This window comes from Mastigoproctus giganteus, chromosome 10 (assembly GCF_048544385.1).
Source record: "Mastigoproctus giganteus isolate SK-2022 chromosome 10, ASM4854438v1, whole genome shotgun sequence".
NCBI lineage: Eukaryota > Metazoa > Arthropoda > Arachnida > Uropygi > Thelyphonidae > Mastigoproctus > Mastigoproctus giganteus.
In genome coordinates this window covers 164,531,864-164,550,109 of record NC_143584.1, presented here as the reverse complement: position 1 = coordinate 164,550,109, position 18,246 = coordinate 164,531,864, and the positions used below count along the sequence as shown (strand labels likewise).

Here is an 18,246-nt window from a genome sequence, read left to right as displayed (position 1 = left end):
AGAGGTATGACGGAGCAAGTAAAATCTTTTCTACGTAAAAGATACACCTGTCGAAATGCACTGATCAATATCTAATCTAATATATAAAAGAAGATAGAAAGTGTAGGAAAAAACTAAGTAAAATTGTGTGAATGTTGAGTGAATGAAAGTTATTAGTAATTGCATGTTCTATCTTAGCCTCTTTACTGGACAGACTGATGGCTATGCAAGGATAACTGTGAGACCTCTTAGGGGCCTCACAGTTATCCATGCTGTTTTTTTTTTTTTTTTTTTTGGTAGTTGTTGGCACATCGGCTTCTGTGGCCATAATGCACCTCCCAAGGTTTTTGCAGTACTTTGATCCAAGCCCGAGGCGGGATTCGAACCCGCGACCTTTGGTTTGCCAGTCAGGCACTTTACCCACCCGGCTTATCCATGCTGTAACTTTTCCTAGCTGGCATGGTGTGGGATGCTGACACTGGACATAGGGTAACTCCCAGGCCAGTGTGGGACAGAGATGCAAAAAGGCAGGCTCCACCATAGGAATCTCTTTCCCTATGTTCTTTTATTCCTTCCACCTGGGATGGTTGAGTCTCGTTCCCCAATCCCCTTCCCCACCATGTGTGGCCCCTAGCCCCTTTTGCCTCGTGGTTCACCCCCACCACCCAATCTCAACTCCCACCCTCTGGACAGGATGGGCATCCTGTACCAGGGGTCCCCTTACAGTCCCCCCTTTTAAATCAGGCAAGTGCCTCAACACTGTCCCTTTTATCCCTTCTCTTCCCTCTCTTCCTATCTCCCCATTATCTCCTTTCCAATATTTTTTTTTGGGGGCTCTCCTTGGATGCTTAGGCTACCCCAGGGTTCACCCTGCCAGGTGGAGAGCCACTAACAACCCCAGAAACTGGGGTTGTTAGTGGCTCTCCACAGTCCCCCCTAGGCTAAGTAGCTAGAGGAACAACACAACCCACACTAATACTTCACAAAACACACCCTGGCCGGCCTTATGAAGAGTATTGTATTCTACACAGAGTAAAATCACGGAGTTGGAGGAGACCCCCCTGGTGCTGCTAGACAAAAAAACACTATGTCACTGTGATCAATATCTAATCAGAAAATGACCTATGTAATTATTTACCTGTGAATTTGTATAGCATGGCATTTTCAAGGTCAAATAACTATCACTATGTAAATATTTACCTGCATTCACATAGGTCACTTAGGAAAAGGCCTTTTGCTTCGGGTTCCCATAATGCATGAGGAATACTGTTGCATCCGAAAGAGCAGGACTAAAATATTTACAAATTACTAAACTATTTTACAAATATACAATGTTCATTAATATACAAAAAACGTTACAATGGAACATCAAATGTTAGACAGTGAATCACGTGCACAAGGTTGGTGAACGTTATGGAGGCAGTTGTCAATAATTAATTGCATTTGTAGTGACATAATTGCCTCGCTCTCTTCTCCCATTGGCTCGAAAAAATATCACTAGGAGGAAAACTTTTTTAAATGTATAGAGAGATACTACAACATGAAAAGATTTCACACAAAATTTAATACAAGCAGATTTATTTATTTTTTTATTTTTTTTTAAAAAGGAAAACAACAGAGTTTGTTTATTCCCTTGGTTTGCCTTCCAAATGAATGGTACTTTGAAGCATCACCTTGTCAGAAATCTCTCCTTTTTTGTTCCCTACAGCTAAACAGACTCATTGAAGTTGATGCATTAGCACCTTCTTCATGTTTGTTAATGAACTGAAGTTGCACTGTTCAGTAGAAAAAACAATCCTTTTCCATTTTAACCTGAGAGACACACATGGACTCAAAAAAAAAAAAAAAAAAAACTTTGCTTTTTGCCCATCAGCTGATGGGCAAAAAGCAAAGGTAGGGATGAAGTTTTTAAGAAATTAAAGGTCTACAGGAATATACAAAATGCAGCCAAAAATTAAATCTATTACAATGCCCGTAATGGATTTCACATATGTCGTTTTTTTTAAAATCTGACATTGCCTTCTGTGGCTTGTAGAGATCCCAATTAATTCACACAGCAGAAAAATGAAGTGTTATATATATATTTTTTTTTTTTATGAAAACCCCAAACACGAAAGATATCAAAACCTATAGTACTTAGTACCGTGCATGGGTTGAAGGAGAAGTATGGGGGAAGGGGGATGCCGGAAACTTTGCTCTAGAGACTAAACATGGGTTTCACCACTTCAAGCCTCCAATAAGCAAAGTGGTGGTATTTCACAGGTTGATGAAAGTCATCTACCACCTATCAGGAGAAAATGAATAAAGCATATAATAAAAATGTTGACTGCATACTATAATCTAAGGAATGTGGTCCTATTTTTTCATTTAATTAAATTGCAGATCAATGAAATGCATGTTGAATTTCAATTTTTGTTAAAAATTCAGAAGGAAATAAGTTATACATTTAAAATGATGAGTGAATATACACTTGTCAGGTATGTACAGTCAAGTGAAATAATTACTTTTATGTTATTAATTAATTAGTATGGCATATGAAGTAAGAAAGCAAGCTAATAAAGCATCAGCCAAAAAAAAAAAAAAAAAACCTTACCACATTACCTCTCACCCAATCCAATAATTTGTCTAGTTTTTCCTTCAGTTTATCAAAACTATCCACTTCCACACAACAGATTGAAGTTTGCTCCGACAATCAACTGTCCACTGACTGAAGGCAAACTTCTACACACCTATCCTAAAACCATCCTTCCTCAATTTGAATTTGTGCCACCTCATGTGTGTAGTGTGAGCAAGAGGAAGAATGCCATTAACACTGAGCTTGCTCAATTCATTCAAAGCCTTAAACGCCTCAATCAAATCACCTCACAAGTACCTACTCTCCAGACACTGAATTTGCAGACCTGAAGCCTTTCTCAGTAAGAGCACCCCTTTGTTCCCCTGGCCAATCTCATTGCCCTTCTCTGTATTCATTCCAGCAACTCTACATCCTGTCTAAAATGAGGCTCCAGACCTGTATTCAGTACTCAAGATGCAGCCTAACTATTGCCTTATACAATGAGATAATCACCTCCTTATAACTGCTAGCAAAATTCCTGCATTTTATTGACAAAACATCATGGGGTGTTCTCAAAACCTGTCCACACTGCTCAGAGAACTTCATATACTGTACATGCAATTACCCCCAGGTTGTTTTCATTTTCCACTACCCTCAGTTTAGTATGTTAATCTGGTATTACTTTTGTATCATCTTTTTTTTTTTTGTACCAACCTTTGTATCATCTGCAAACTTCTTCCTTCTACTGTTAATAAGTAAAGAAGTCTTTGTTGCTTTTCTTTGCCAGAGACTCCTTATAACCTGCTTTAGCTTGCCTAACTCCTTTTGTGCTTTGATTTCAGATTAGTTTATATCTACCATATCATCTGATAATTTATATGCATCCCAGTAATTCTTATTCTCTGCCACAAATCTCATCAGTTCATCTGACATTCAATTTAGGTCTAAGCTTTGAACAACATTTTTTATTTGGTATGGAAGCCTAGTAGCTTCTATGATTACTTCTCATTTTGAATTTGCTGATGGTTTCATCATCAGCTGGTCCCACTGTATTGAATTTAAAAACTGTCTAAGACCACTACAGTCACTCTTACAAAAGCCCTTCCCTTTACCCTTGACAGTAGTTATGTCTTTAAGTAAATCCCACATCAGTACTGTGATCACTGCTATACAGTGGATCTCTTACCTGCAGATTCTTAATGCATGAAAAACTGCTGCTGTATCAGATCAAAAACATTGCTTCCTCTTGTTGCCTCTTGAACATGCTCCTATAAAAAAGTCATCCAATAAATCCAAAAAAGTCTTACTAATGTGGGTGACCAACCCACCAACTGCAGTTAATATCTGGAAAATTTAAATCTCCCATTATAGGTTATTCTGAATTACTGACCCACTATATTTCTGTAGAGTTGTTTGTTATACTCATCACAGTCATTAGGCCTATAAAACACTCCTCTCATTTTTGTTTTCTCAGTGCTTATATCACATCAATTTGACTCAACATTGCACTGGTCACTTTTGTCTACTGAATGCACAGCCTTAGATTTAATATTATTCTTAACTAAGAGCATAACTCTTTCTCTCCCTCCTTTATTGTTTGTCCTTTCTGTACATATTATGTTCCCCATATTCAAATTCCACATCCCTTACGTTTGAGTGACACTGTGTCTCCGATATCCCTACAATATCTGTGCATTTGATGACTTAATCAGTACTTCATCAAATTACTATGATGCTATCATTAGTGTATATGCAAGTATTCATGCACCTTTTCTTACTCTTAATTACTCACACAGAACCCATGTATTTAACTGTTCCATGTTGACCTGCACAGGGCTTGAAATCCCTGACACCTTGCTTTCCAGGCTGCTGCATGTTCCAATAGAAGCAGTGCAAGAACCACTTTCAGAATCATTTTCATCAGTTATTTAATTAATAACAAAATAATTAGCTGTTTACTTTTCTCCTCAATAATCACAAAGAAAATAATCAATTAATTTATGAAGTAAAAATCATATGCATTACATACACTACCTAACTTGTATTTTTTGATGATGATCCAAAACATGAAAGGAAATGGAATCTATATTACTTTAGCACTGTGTAGAGTTGAGAGTTGAAAGGTGATGGAACCTATATTACTTTAGTATTGTGTGAGAGTTCAGAAGACAGAAGATATTTTTTGACATTGAAATTTCTGTAGATTGCAGTTCAAAAAATACATACACAAGACAGCTGGTTGTTCCAAAGAATAGAAGTAATACATATAAATAAAATGATGGGCATTGAAATCTATTCAACTCTGGATAGATTTCAATGCCCATATGCAGATTTGTTTGGAAAAAACAGGTGAAATTGTATATTCTAATTCAGAAGAATAGTGCCCATGTAAATGTCTGGAGAAAAGGCATGAAGCAAAAACTAAACAACTGTGTGATAGGCAGTGGAATGGTTTTGTAAATGAGGGAGAATTAATTGACCTGACAGTCTTGTTTTGAATATGTTATAACTGGAGCTCACTTGGGCTCCAGTTATAACCTATTCAAAACAAGTTGTGCTGTTGTGCAGGGTCAACAACTGTTTAGACGAAATTGCAAGGGTGAAAGAGAAAGTTCCAATTTTTTCAGTGGAAAAAGAAATATTTCTGATCAACTCACCCTACAAAAAGTTTGAAGTTAAGGTTATGAATGTGAGTGATAAGTGATCAAAGTCAATCTGCAAAATAAATACATTGTTCTAAGAAATCCCACTGGGCAAAAATTACAGAGTGACAATGATAAATTAAAAAAATAAATAAAATAATAATAATGCACATTACAATTAGCAGCAATGAATGATTGGGCTGAACTCCAGATTATGGGTACGCCTTGTCACCGCGTTGCGAGCATGGCCAAATTCGGGACGGATTCAAGCAAAAGAAGTGTGGGTTTTTTAATTGACTTTCATTTTTGTCTAGTAAAAAAAAGTTTAGGTTATGTTAGTTTGCACCAGCAATTATTCAAGCAAAAGAAGCCACTTCCTTTGGAGGTATATCCATAATCTGGAGTATAACCGAATATTGTGATACTATGCACTACAAAGTGAATTAAGTACATTTATAATTTAGAATAACATGTGAACATAACTTTCGCGCAATCTGTACTTACAGTTTGTAGCAACCTGAGGGTAGTTAAATTTGTTGTAACTTGTGAACTAATCAATACTTTGGACAAGATGAGTGTTATTATAATAATCATGACCAAATATTAATTCATACTTTGAAAATTTTCTATATACATACTCCTACTTATACATAAAATTTATTAGAACCACTGCTAGTAGAATATCATCACAGCGCATATTTATAACATATGGTGAAATTTTAAGTTTGAATGTGACTAAACAAGCCGGCGACTTATTAGCAGCGACATCACCAACGTGTTGCTATAACTACCAAATATATGATGTCTAAACACATGTTTTCGTTTTCCATGATTCTTTTTCTTTTTTTAATTTTATTTTATTATTATTATTTATTTGTTTTTTGTTTTTTGTTTTTCCCCGTTACTCTGGAAGTAGCTGCAAGCAAGCTACTTTCAAAACGCGACTGGATTGGAATAAGAAATTCCACTTCTCACTACACCGTAATGTAAAGTAATGTTCATTATTCAATACCAATCTGGCAGATTTTGGCCTCAGTGGTTCTTAAAAATTTTGATACCTTCAGAATCATTTGTCATGATGATTAATCCATGACCCAGATTTGCTGTCGATCACTGTGGCGATTGAGCAAATCACCGCTCAATCGCCTGGACCACTCCTTTCCTGTTCATTTATGTTACCCTTGAGATTTGAGTGGTGTGTTTGTTTGTTTTGTTATTTGGTTTTTTAGGAGCATTTTTAGCTAAGGCCATATTGCTCCGGGGATATGCGGTGGTCATTGTCTGACCTTTCCGCATCCTCCGTGTTTGGTGGTCACGGGCTCGAACCCCGGTCTAATCAAGAAGCGTGTGCTACGCACTGCTGCGCCTGCCCACCTGGCTACGGAGGCGCCCCGAGTGGTGTGTGTGTGTGTATGTGTGTGTGTGTGTGTGTGTGTGTGTGAGAAAGAGAGAGAGGGAGAGAGAGCCAAAGCAACAAATAAAGGCTGTGAGGTGACAGTATACTTACTGTGTCTGTAATAGCGCATATTCTTTGATCAGTTTGTCCAAGGCCAGTTTTCTGTAGGGTACTGAAGCCCAAATGCATACACTGGTGTCATGTCCCTTTAACGATTTTGATATGTTTGTTTCTATATATATAAAGGGCACCGTTTAAATAGTCCAAGAGACCCTCCCCCACTCAGTAAAGCAACTACAAATTCTATCTCCAAATCAATCCAAACCAACTGTTCGAGCTTTCCCGCAGTGGTGGACTTGGCAGTATTGTAGTTCCGATGCTGCATCTTCTTCCAAGGCCAGACCCTGAATTTTCCTGCTTGCTGGACAGATTACCTAAAGTTTCTGAAAATAAATCCATGTGAACTTCCCCTGACCGGAAACCGACTGGTAGTCCACGATGTGCAAAAAAAAAAAAAAAAAAGTAGATAAAGGTTTCTTTTCGTCGAAAACGAATTCGAATCCAGGCCTTTCGTCGCATTACATTGAAGGATGGTTATTTAAAATACACTATCTCTATTCTCAGATCGGTGTCACTGTGTGAAAAATTTCCCCAGGTTCCCTTGACGGGACCATGTACGGATATTTGTCTGGGTCCCTCATATTTATAAATGAACCCCCGAATACAGTTCCTTGAATCTGGCAACTTTTCACAATACCTTCGAAACCATATCACTACGACCAAGATAAGGTGTGCTAGAGTACAGCGGTACTACTCAGTTAGTTTTCAATGATTTGGTACCAATTCTTCGTAATTTAGGACTGCTCTAAAAGAGCCTTTACAGTTAGCACAGCAGACATAACCACTATAAGTCATTTGGCAGGGTTAGACTTCATTCAATGACAAGGGCAATTTTTATGACTTTTTCTCCTGAAAATTGGATTTCTCTTCTAGTAAACAGGCAAATCGACCACACACATTTACAGACACAACATGTATTGCAACACCTCCTTAGTTTCTTTGGCTCACACTTGCTCCCTCTCGACTCTAAAAGAATAATTTAACCTAACGGGATATTAACAAAAAAACTGTGATGACAACGCTGCTGTTGTATGCGAAATGAGACTTGAATACATACTTCATGCCCTCGTGGGTAGCACAGTTGGTAGGATCGCCGGGGACGGCGATCCTACCAACTGTGGAAAAGACTTCAGTTCGAATCCCATCGATGATAGGAGGAATTTTTATGAGTCTTTTTTACAACGTAGCTAAGGTAATCGGTCTCAGGCGAGGGTAGCATTTTCTACCGTTAACCCTGGTTTTTCGTCCAGCAAACAGAACATTGACCTCAGAACACACGCAATTTGCAGAGGATTACACCGAGCAACATGGCTTTAGTCGCCGATGTTCCTAAAACCCAACTACAACCAACATACTCCATAAGTCAGGGCTGTAACAACTTAATTGGCTTCAGACAATTTATGGAGTCTCCACTCCATAAGTTGTCAAGGGCCCGTAACTTTTAAGTGGTTATGAGAACCCCTACCATGTTCTGCTGTATCAATTAGATTATATTTTTTAATTAGGTGTATGTTAATCAGTTATTTTAAACCATGGTACGGGCTGCAGTCATCATACTAATTTTATTTAAAAAATAACCAGAGATTATTGTCAAGCATCATCATGATTTTTATTTTTCCCATCAGACCTGTCCCCCTATAGACATGGAAATTTTATCAGGGGTCGGCAAATTTGTAAGTTTCTGCCTGTCCTGTGTTTCACAAAATATTAAATATGTGTAGGTCAGTAGACGTCATCACTCTTTTCTCAGACCGTGTAGAAATGGCTGAAGTCTGATTCCCATTGCTGCAGGCAGTGCTTGGTGAAAGGAGCAGCGTGTGTTGGATGTGAAATACATGTTTCAGTGTTGCTAAGTTACTAAATTTATGTACAGTCCGTAAAAATAGGAATGATAGCTACTTTAAAATAAATAAAGAAATAGAATTAAATAAAGACAAGGAACTCACAAGCACCACCTCTCCAATGGGACATCAGCGGTTGACTGTTATCAAGCCAAACGGTTTTCCCTATACAGTCCAGTTCTGCAAATTTCAGCGTCTGGAGAGTAGGCACCTGCGAAGTTATCTGATTGAGGTGTTTAAGGCTTTGAATGGATTGAGCAAGCTCAGTGCTGATGGCATTCTTCCTCTTGCTCAGACTAAACACGCGAGGTGGCTTAAATTTAAATTGAGGAATGATGGTTTCGGGATAGATGTGTGTGTGTGTAAGTTTGCCTTTAGCCAGAAGGTGGTTGATCGTTGGAACAAACTTCCATCTGTTGTTGTGGAAGTGGGGGAATTTGATTAAATTCAAGGAGGAATCGGAGAAATTATTGGGTATGATGAACAGTTATGTGAGTTGTTGTTTTTTTTTTTTGGCGGATGCTTTATAAGATTGCTTTCTTGCATCATTTGCCACTATTAATACTAATACTAATATTAGCACAAACAGAAAGAACACAAATAACGAACTAAACTAAGAATCATAAAATATGCCGTAGCCACGTCCTTTCTAGATTAAATAAGGAGACGTAACAAATATAAAGCAAATTTGAAAGTCACTTAACCAATATAGGTCTAAACCAAACGCAAATATGCAAATTATTGTTAAAAATTAAATCATAATAAACAGAATTAACGTATATAAAAAATCAAATATAATCAAATAAATAACATAAAACGGATTTCACGATAAATTAAAACATAATGAAGGATCAGAGAATTCAGAATAAAGAGAAAGTATGTGACATAAAAAACATACAGTCAAAGAAGTGATGGGAGGGGTACAACGGACGGTGATGTGGTTATGTGTACAAGACTATTATGGAAAAAGAAATTAATATATCTTTTAAGAAATTTGTGACCATTACGGTTTATTTTACCACAGCAGATAGATAACCACGTTTGTGTTTATAGGCGCTAGAAGCTGACGGAATATATTCAGTAATACTGAATTATTATTATTATTATTATTATTATTATTATTATTATTATTATTAGCTATATGGTGCAAGGAAGCCTGAGGCTTATGCTGCACCAGCCAAAAAAAAAAAAAAAAAATCCCGAATTACCCTGAGAGAGAGAGAGAGATCAAGAAAAGTAGAAGGGAATCACCAAGAAAGAGAAGAATGATGATATCCAGCTCACGACCCTGGGTGTGCCAAGCCCATACTCACCAGATGTGAGCCCCCGGGGTTAAATATGAAGCAGAAAAAAAGATGTAAGCAAGCCTTCAGCTATAATATTGAGAGCATCCTTGGATTCAGGCGATATTTAACACAAAGTGTGAAATGAGCAACTTCAGACCTCGCGTTACATTACTTCCCATTTACATTACTTTCCGTTAAATTCGTGTTACATTACTTCGCGTTACATTATATTATATTACTGAGTCCTCAGCCAGTAGCGGAGTAAGGTCGGTTGAGGCCCCGGGCGCAGAAGAAAATATTGGGCCCCTTAAAAAAAAGAGAGACAGAGAAAATAAAAATACATGTTAACCATTTTTTTAAATAAATAAAAAATATTATGTACTATTAATGTTTTATTTACAATAAAATTTGAATATAATATATGTATAATATAATTAATAATAGCATAATAATAATCACAAAGTTTTGAACTAATAGTTGAACATATTAGTTCAACTAATTTGTTGGGGTTTTGCGTGGGCCCTTCAGAAGTCGGGGCCCAGGGCGCGCGCCCGGTGCGCCCGCCGTTAAATCCGCTTCTGTCCTCAGCCCTCCATTGCTCGCGTCTTAAGTAGAACAAATATGGTCGGCTGGCGTCTGTAAGACAACCTTTTCGTTTTAATTTTATAATTTAAGAAATTATAAAACTTATAATTTATTAAGAAATTATAAAAATTATTATTTCAAAATTTGTAATATATTATTATTACAAAAAAAAATAATAATATTTTTTATCTTCTTTTAATGAATTGAAAACGAGGTTCTATTAATTATAATTTGTAAAACTCTATTCCACATTATCGAACAAAAATAAAGGAGACAAACTAATAATAATAATAAGAAGAAGAAAAATAAATAATCGTCATATTAGGTCAACCGAATATTAATTCATCTGCCGTGCCATATGTATATGTCTTGTGTTATATGGTCAATTTGCCTGCTTTTCTGGAAGAAAAACCAGAGTCTCCGTGGGGAAAAAAACTTGCTATCTATGCTTGAGACGGACTAACCCAGCCATGGAATAAAAAAAGCCCATAAAATTTCTCGCGGCATTCAAACCCGGGTCTTTTTTAACCGGTATCGGGAGAAGGGGTGACGATACCACTGTGCAACCCGCGAATAATAATAATAATAATAATAATAATACAATACAATACAATACAATACAATACAATACAATACAATTTTATTTATCAAGAGAATTCGTTTACAATCAGTTTGTAATTCTTCCTTTACGACAGTTTTGTACAAATTTGTTATCTTACAGAAAAGACCGTGAAGTCACTACACATAGTATATTCCGCACTGTAAACAGAGGTAATAGTTTATCCGCATATCAATTCTAATCTACTGTGTCATTGAGTATCAAGAATTTTCTTATTAGGAATTTTAATTTGGAGATGGGGTAACTTCTCCTAAGCCTGAAATCAACACTAGCCAACAAGTTGTTTATTATATTCACTGTGTGCCTATCTCCAAATCTATTTAGTATCCTAGGGTGAGGCAAAGTAATTGCTTTTGGGTTCCTTAAATTTTGTGAGACATTTCTTTGCAGATTCGACTCTTCAAAAAGTGTTAAGATTTTTTAAGAATAGATTTAACTTTAGTTTTTGAACTGGATACAGTATTTTGTTTCATTTTGAAGGTAAAAAAACCTTCCAAGAGTTTGCCCCCATTAAAAGTTTCAGAATTCTATTCATTAAGTTGTTTATTGCCCTTATTTCTGTTTTATTTGCTCGTGCCCATATATTTACTAAATAATTGAGTTGGGAGTCCACTAATACATAAAATAAGGTAACTTTTGTTCTAAAATTTAACTTATTCTTAATGTAGTAGAAAAAGTACACATAAAATCTCATTTTTTTGTATAAGTTTGTTATATGCATTACACAACTTAGACTGTAGTCAATCCATAACCCAAGGTAACAATGATTTGAAACTTCTTCCACATAATAATAATAATAATAATAATAAGAAGAAGAAGAAGAAGAAGAAGAAGACCCTAACAGAAATCGAGGAAATAGACTCTACAAAGACCCACGCCATACCGAACAGAAAAATAATAGAATCCTGTGGCAAGTCACAGACCACCTCAATTGGCAAATAACACCATATTACTTCCACAACAATGATGCAACTTTGGTGGTCAGCCACACAGCAGTACACTGTTCTGCCGTAACAGCTACTACGATCAACGGAAGAGAAACGAGAGACCAGAAGAAACGAAAAAACAAGGAACTGTCCGATTGGGAAAGAAAGCTTCAGCAGAAGATAGAAGAATTAAGAGTCAAGATAGGCCAATTGACTAAGTATCAAATTGGTAATAGGAGTAAGAAGTTGACTAGAAAAGTAAGGAGCATCCTGAAGAGTGAAAACGTGCACAGCAAACATGAGAGCAAAAATTAAATAATAGAAAAATACTTAGACGCCCTAAAGCAGAACCTCCTCGCACTCAGCAAGACTATGCTGATACAAAGAGGGCTCCTAGAGGAAAATAAACAACAGAGTCTTCGATGAAAACTATTGAGCCTTCTACAGGAGTATCAGACAAAGCGGGAAAGAAGGCAACGGACCTCGAACAGAATACGATCAAGGAGTTCTGGGACAACATATGGAACAGTGAAGTAATACATAACAGCAGAGCCCGCTGGACAGAACTAGAACGGAAGAAAACCAAGGACATACAGGAGTGACAGAATAGGAGTTTCGACGTCTTACATCTGATATCTGACGGCAAGAAATTGGTACATTATGCATTTATCTGGATATCAACAAAAGGTGTCAAAAATGTCTTCCATCTTCAAAGGCTCCTATGCACGCTGCAATGCTTCATGTTCTCTGCAACACGCTAAAGCATAATATACCACCTCCATATCATTAGCAGACTTGATAATGCTTTCCTGTAATTCCTGCAGGATGTGGGAATTATTTATACTGAATAAATATGCACCTTTACGTGTTACCACAGGAAGGAATCAGACTAAAGTAAGTCAGAAAGCAAGTCGTGTATCCCAAAGTTCCTTCAGAGTTACCCAATCTGCGAAATCAGATTTCACTGAAGCTCTGGATGTGTGTATAATGTAGCACCATTTTGTTGGAAGCAGCCTCCATTACATTTTTCGTCATCTCAAAGGCTACTACTCTCTTCATAGAAAAAAATATATATAATAATAATAATAATTAAAAAGAGGCCTCCGTGATAAAAGGGAGCAGGACCGTTCGCCAGACCTAAATATTTTGGAAGTAAGGCGACTGTGTTCAATATATGTGAGAATTTTCTGTACTGACATGCGTGTATTTTGTCGGCTGCCGGATACACTAAGATGAAACTGCGCAACCTCGTCTGTGAAAAATGTTTTGTCAAGAATCTCCTCGTCTGTGAAACATGTTTTGTCCAGAATCTCCTCGTCTGTGAAACATTTCTGTCCAGAATGTCCTCTTCGTTTCTGTGAAATATGTTTTGTCCGGAATATCCAATCCTAGCGATATGTGTTGCAGAAACCAATTGAAATAAAATACAACTTTTCTTCTTCTTTTTTTTTTTTTTTTTTTTTTTTTGTTAGATTCTTTAAAATTGTGCCATCTTCATTTTACTGTGTTAACACTTGATTTTTAACCGTTCTCTAAAAAGTGCTTTTGCAAACGGATTTTCATATTCTTCAATACATCCCATTGAAACACTGGGCCTATGGTTGCATTGTCGTCATCGGGTTTTTTGTCGTCCGAAATTACTTTATCAACTTCCAAGTGCTCTTCTTTCTTGGTGCCTTTGTCGTGTGAAAGTCATGTTAAACTTCTTCCTCGAATAAACACGATGTTGAATTAAAATAACTTTCTGTTGTATATCTGGGGATCTGTACACGCATCTGCACATGCTTTATGCCATCTCTACTTCATTAATGCATACTAAGCGTACATCATTTTTTTATGTTATTGTGTGTATTCATTTCTGGTTATGGCAAATGTTTTTGGAGGCTCAATTGAATTATCCTCCATATAAGATATACAAGCTTTTAATAAACTGAGAGTTGAAGCTCTTTAAAACAGGGGCACAGAATATGGACCAAAATGTAACGTAAAATTACTAAGAGGGAAAAATAGCAAAGAAATTTGAAGGAAGGAATCTAACTATCATTTAGTACAGCTGAGAGAGATTGTTATGCGTTTGTGATATACGAAGTACGAATAGCTGGAAAATCACGAAAAAAAATCTATTCAAAAATATTGAGGTTATATAATTATATGAAAACGAAATGAATAGATTAATGGTGAAAGAGCAGAATCCTTGTACACTTTAAATTTGTATTTATCTAGAAAGACTACTAAATGAATTTACAGAAAAGTCATGCTTATGGCTAATTGGCTTAGTTGCCTCCATGCATAATATTAGTGAAATAACACAACCAGGCTTAACTCCTGACTGAACATGTTGAATATGCGCCGGTAAATTTGTACTTAAACAAACAAGCCACCTCGAATATTTCAATACTGCTTTAATGATTAATGTGATAGAACTTGTGTCTTCCGTCATTAATTTTGAAAATATACAAGAATACATCTGCCATAACCAGAAATGAATACACACAATAACAAAAAAAATAATAAAAATAAAAAAATATGATGTACTCTTAGTACGCATTAATGAAATAAAGATGGCATAAAGAATGTGCAGATGCGTGTACAGGTACCCAGATTCAGTTCATAACTCAGACGGTAGTGTATTGCTACCATGTTATCATCCTGATAGTGATAAGAATGATCCAAAAATAGCGCTCATTCGTTTTATCTTAACCTTACTACACAAGAGTTCAAAGAAGATAGGGTTCTTGACTCCTGACAATCGGTACTTTTATTTGGGTTTCATTCTACAACCTTGATATTTTGGAATAGATTATTATTACTATTATTATTATTATTATTATTATTATTATTGTTGTTGTAATGTTGTTGTTATTGTAATGTTGTAATATTGTAATATTGTAAATTATGACTTACATCTTGTTGTCAAGAAATTCACTTTTCTTAACAAGTTCATTTATTGTAAACAAATTCTCTTGATAAAAATAAATTGTATTGTATTATTATTATTATTATTATTGTATTGTATTGTATTGTATTATTATTATTATTATTATTCATTTATTGTAAATATATTCTCTTGATAAATAAATTGTATTGATAAATTGTATTGTATTATCTTCCAGCTACTCATAATTCGAACATATGGACAAATGCATGATGATATCCCTATTTCGCGAAATATTCTTTTTATCCAGTTGAGGCTACCGTTCCCCATTTTTCCCTATTAGTATCGTAATGTTTCTGCTTTCCTTAAATGCGAATTAAATGATTTTTTTTTTTCTGCCCCGAGTATTAAAACCATAACGTTGGTTACTCGTGGTAATTAAAACCTGACTGGCCAAAAAAATGCAAAGAAAAGGAGAGTCCTAAAATTACGAATCAAGTTGTGAATTTACGAATCCAGTCTTTAAGAGAGAAAGATTATATATTAAGATAATTAAAACAGAGATTTTTTTCCTTGTGGGAAACAAATATTGTCCTTCAGTATTCTTCAGAGAAAAACCTGATATTCTTCTGCACTTGACTGTCTTGGATTAGAATAAGAATATATCATCCTTCTTGGGATGCAGTCACAACATAATAGATGATAATACTGAGCAAGATTTTCGTTAGTCAGGACTCGGTGAAAATTATTATCTTACAGTCTTCAAAATTTTGTATTAGACGATTTTAATCTGTGCCTTTTATGAAGAAAAAAGAAATAAAATAAAAATTGAATCTCAAAAGCTACACAACGAAGGCAGAAGAATTGAAGAGAAAGAAAGAAGTAATTTTTATTTTTTAAACTTGATCTTAGTATGGCTATGGCATCTTAATCTGTTCTTGAAAAAATGCATTGCGTTATAACCAATATATTGGTTATAGAGGTTATAACCAATATATTGGTTATAACCTCTTTATAACTAATGTATTGGTTATAAAGAGGACATGATCATGAGTATAGGTCAAGCAAAGTGAAAAATAAGATGGGAATTTGGTCCTGATATTAAGAATTGCAACAGAAATGTAAAATAACTGTAAGAAAATAACACATATAATGAACTACTCTTTTCACAACCAATCCTATACTGAACCTCGAAAGAGGAAAAGGAAAGTAGAAGGCGTGAGCATAAAACGCTACATCGTTTATACTAAATTTTTCGGACTGGAGTAAAACAGATTGGTAACGAAAATGCGAGACGCAAATGACGTCACTTCCTAAATGACGTTAATGACACAAACTCAATCACTCACGTTGATTTGGTAGAGTAAGTAGCAGGCGTGAGCATAAAACGATAAAACGTTAAATCATTGATAATTTCGGTTCTAGCTGTTCGATTTTAAAAATTTTAAAGGTTTTGATTTTCTTTCATCGTGTGCTATCTAACTGTGAAAAGTGTTGAAAATACAATCTCAAGTGTACGTTTCCTAAGGATGTTTTCACATAAAATAAAACATCTTTCTTGCGTACAGGGTATATATGCTGTTTTTTCTCCTTAAACCGCTGTTGCATTGAGCTTGCTTTGTAAACCAAAGTGTTGTCATGCTGCAAATATGGACCCTCTCCAAAGAATTTCCACAATGCAGGTAGTCAAAACTGTTCACCCGTGACAACCAGTGAATTGAGTCCAAACCGAGTTAAGCAGGCCAATGCCACACTACCTAATTTAATTGGGTAGTGTGGCATCAAATCACCACCTAATTTCATTGTTAATGCAATTCAATTTGAATGAACCAATTCTTTGCACATACGCAACGCTGAGATGCATCAATCTGACTCTAGGACTATGTAGCACGACTCATCCAGCCATATCTCTTAACAAGGTAGACGGTAACTTGCATTTTTGAGCGATGGCCTCGACTTACAAGCAGCTGCGAAATCACGGTAGCCCATTCAATGAATCATTTTTCTAATGAATTTGGTTCTACACTAATCCCAGTTCCGTCAATTGTCTTTAAAGGTACCTTTGCAATTTCCTCTCATTATCCGTTTCAACTCTCGAAATGCTCTGGAGGTCATTAATGATAGTCCAGGTGATTTTGGATGAATGGTCGCATTACCTCCTGTCTTCCATTGAAATACAATGTTTCAAACAGTTGATTTCTGGTGTCCTACTCTTTCAGCTACGTTACAGTGGACATTTCTTGTATGGAACAATTTCTATCGCGTCCCTTTTGAAGAAATCTATATCGTCTTCTCCTTCTATTCCATTCCTTCTGTGTGTCATTAAGTGAGCACGTGTTTTATATCCTACTTTTAACTTCTATCACCTCTCGTGTGAACTTTGTAATTATCTATTAACTTCCGGTAGTGAAATTTTCCAGCATGTGTATATACTGAGTATGATATATTAAAATACCAATGAATGGTATTTCTGTTCATTCGCCGGATTATTGGCGTAAACATTATCACTTGGGTATGGATTGCAAAACGATTGCCACTTAGTAGCGCAGTGCATTCTTTGTTAAACATATTTTCTATTGCCTTCGTGCAGACGAGAAAAGTGAAAAATTACAGACAAAAAATTTATCGATTTTGATATTTAGGATATATAAAAGGTTGAACAAGTGAAACATGCACAAGTTTTTCCTACTATATGTACGTGTAGGTATACAAGTTTATCTTCTACATCTGCTTGCTTACAGCATATAATTAAAGTATAAGGTTAACCCGTTTTATCTATTTAAAAGTAAACCAGCTGTAGATGAAGAAGCAAGAGTTTTCACCACGAAAGATGAAACGCATAAAATAAGTTAGCTAGGGGCAGAAAAGAGAAATAGAATTTGGGAAGTCTGAAGGGCATTCTGTTAAAGAAGTAGCTGAATTTTTCAGTGTTTTAGGCTCTCGTGGCGATCCTACCAACATTTACATTTCTAGTTTCGTTTGTGCCTCCTGGTTGTGGGGGGGAACTAAGGTTGGTACTGGGTCAATTGTCCTATATTGACTCTTAATTTTTCTATCTTCTGCTGAAGTTTTCTTTCCCAAGCTGGCGGTTCTTTCTGTTTTCGGTTCTTCTGCTGCTGGTCTCTCGTTTCTCTTCCGTTAATCCTCGTGGCTGCTACCGCAGCACAATATACGGCTGTGTGGATGGCCTCGAGTGTTGCACCATTGCTGTCAAGGTAATGCGGTATTATGTGCCGATTGAGGTGGTCTATGACTCTCCACAAGGTTCTATTCTGCCTCTGCTTCCGTATCACGTGAGTCTTTGTGGGGTCCATTCCTTCAAATTCTGTTAGCGCATTCTTCCAGTCGTCCTCTCTTCTGGATATCATGATCTCGTCTTTTTCCACTTCAGCTGCTGCGGGTTGTATTTCTTCTTGCTCTTCC

The 18,246-nt window shown here is 36.2% G+C and overlaps 1 protein-coding gene across 1 annotated transcript in view; it reads right to left on the bottom strand.

Moving 5' to 3' along the window:
• The window catches only part of LOC150079447 (prostatic acid phosphatase-like), a 193,373-nt gene extending 187,604 nt beyond the window's left edge, over positions 1-5,769 (bottom strand). Inside the window, exon 1 of the mRNA XM_090383075.1 lies at positions 5,680-5,769. Coding sequence (XP_090239201.1) covers positions 5,680-5,769 — 90 coding nt within the window. The remainder of the gene's footprint in view (positions 1-5,679) is intronic.
• Positions 5,770-18,246: the final 12,477 nt, after the last annotated feature.